Here is a 2,304-nt window from a genome sequence, read left to right as displayed (position 1 = left end):
GGGGATATGAAAATTGAGGGGCTCAAGCTGAGAGGCTATGCCAAGGCAAAGTGGCCCACTAGGCCCATCACATTTTCTTGCCCAATTTTCCAGCCTCCTCCCCTCTATAGCACCCCACCAGGCCCACCTCATTGACACACAATATTGCTTGTTTTTTGTTTCTTCGAACCAGACTTTCCAAGCTTGCTTAACTGTGAAATTCTAATGGGATCATGATCATCACGGCTTTAAAATGTATTATTGTCATAAAAGGTGTAAGTATACATATAAGCACATTTTCATCTCTATACCTAAGCGATGTGGAACATCACAATCACTCATCTTAGGACCCAACGTCCCCGCTAGCGACCCTCATGGGATTAGTCCATTCTTAACGTCCCAACGAGTGTCCGCTAGTGACACTCATGGACTTTATGCATGCTCCCCCATCTCAGGCTGGACAATGCCTTCGATATCGTTTGTAACACCACACCTCATTAACATATAATATTGTTCGCTTTTGGCTCTCCCGAACCAAACTTCTTAAGAGGTCATTCATCTTGATGCTACTCTTGCATAAGTTCGCTTAATTGCAGAGTTCTGATGGGATCATGACCATCACGGCTTTAAAACTCATTGTTGTAATGAAGGGTGTAAGTATACATATAAGCACATTTCCATCTCCATACCCAGATGATGTGGGACGTCACACCCTCCCCCTCCGAGCCTCTCCCCCTCCCCTCTAGGATTCCAGCCCCCTCCCCTAGGATTACAGCCTCCCCTTCCCCCAGGATTCCAGCCTCTCCCCCCATCCCTCAAGATTCCAGCCTCCTCAATGGTTGGATGGATACTGTTGTTAAAATATATATATGGAAATGTGATGGAAGTTTGTTGGATGCTTCAAACAAACTACTCCCTTAATGTTCCATTGGATATTGGATATGGGAAAAGGAAATACTACTGCCTTAATGTTCCATTAGATGATGAGATTGATGACGAGAGCTACCATTATTTGTTCAAGCCAATAATTGGAAAGGTGATGGAAGTTTTTAGGCCTGGTTGGCTCCCCTAAACCAGACTTATTAGGATGTCACTCATCTTTATATTACTCTCTCATAGGCTCGATTAACTGTGGAGTTTTGATGGGATTATGACCATCACAGCTTTAAAACGCGTTATTATCATGAAGGGTGTAAGTATACATATAAGCACATTTCTATCTCCATACCTAGTTGATGTGGAACGTCACACCCTCCCCCTCCAGGCCTCCTCCCCATCCCCCTCCCCCAGGATTCCAGCCTCCTCGATGGTCGGATTGATACTGTTGTTAAAATATATATGGAAAGGTGATGGAAGTTTGTTGGATGCTTCAAACAAACTACTCCCTTAATGTTCCATGTTATATTGGATATGGGAAAGAGAAATACTATACTCCTGTTATAAGAGGAGGTATTGGAAAGTGAGAAGGAGTCTTGCATACTGGATTCGTTAGTTAGAGTCTTTTAATTAAGATATAGCATCCTTAGGTTTATGCTTTGCTTTATCTTATTATTAGTTGGAGTCTTTTATTTAAATTGAGTTAGGATATGTATTGCATTAGATAATAGTGCAGCACTTATCAAGTTATCTTATTTTCAAGTCTTAGGTTATCTCTATTAGTTTAAATTACAAATAATCCTCACTGGATTGAATTCCACGTGAATGAGTAAGTGTCATTGTAGGAGTTGAATTCTAAGTTCTAGAACTCAATTCCAAGAAGATTTAGTTTCCTCTATTTAAAGAGGAGATCCTTTAATAAGAAGGCATGCAAATTATATTCTCAAACTCTATTGTTTGAAAGAGGCCCAGGAACCTCCAATTTCCTACGCTAATTTTCCCAAGTTAGCACCATAGGTAAGAATAAGAAGCAAGATCCTGCTTTTTATCCTATCGAAGCTCGAGTTACTTCTACCGGGCCAGCATGCAATCATGTAAATGCATCGAACCAATATTAACTTCCATTCGATTAATTGGTACAAATATTTTTTTGTTGGTTAACTGAATTAACCGAGAATAAATATTTTTTTAGTACAATGATGATTACGAGGGCATTAGCTAGGTGTTTTTTAGTGGAACATATTAGTTTGTGGATTCTATGACCAATTTATTAGTAGAACATACATATAGTGGACTCTTATTGTGCTAATTAATGGGTCCATTTAAAATTTGTTTGGTTCAATAAGCTATTTTAGCCCAAAAAAAAAAACAATTTAGGCCCCCAAAACAATCAATTTTTAGCACAATTAAAAATTCCTATGGTTAACCAATTAACCGAACCAATTTTAA

At 39.2% G+C, this 2,304-nt stretch overlaps 1 protein-coding gene across 1 annotated transcript in view; it reads left to right on the top strand.

Moving 5' to 3' along the window:
* LOC132162856 (disease resistance protein RGA2-like) overlaps window positions 1-1,051 on the top strand; it is a 3,725-nt gene extending 2,674 nt beyond the window's left edge. Inside the window, exon 2 of the mRNA XM_059573075.1 lies at window positions 931-1,051. Coding sequence (XP_059429058.1) covers window positions 931-1,051 — 121 coding nt within the window. The remainder of the gene's footprint in view (window positions 1-930) is intronic.
* The last annotated feature ends 1,253 nt before the right edge of the window (window positions 1,052-2,304 follow it).

This window comes from Corylus avellana, chromosome ca10 (assembly GCF_901000735.1).
Source record: "Corylus avellana chromosome ca10, CavTom2PMs-1.0".
Taxonomy (NCBI): Eukaryota; Viridiplantae; Streptophyta; class Magnoliopsida; order Fagales; family Betulaceae; genus Corylus; species Corylus avellana.
The sequence above is the reverse complement of the archived record's forward strand: the minus strand, read 5'-3'. Positions and strand labels throughout refer to the sequence as shown.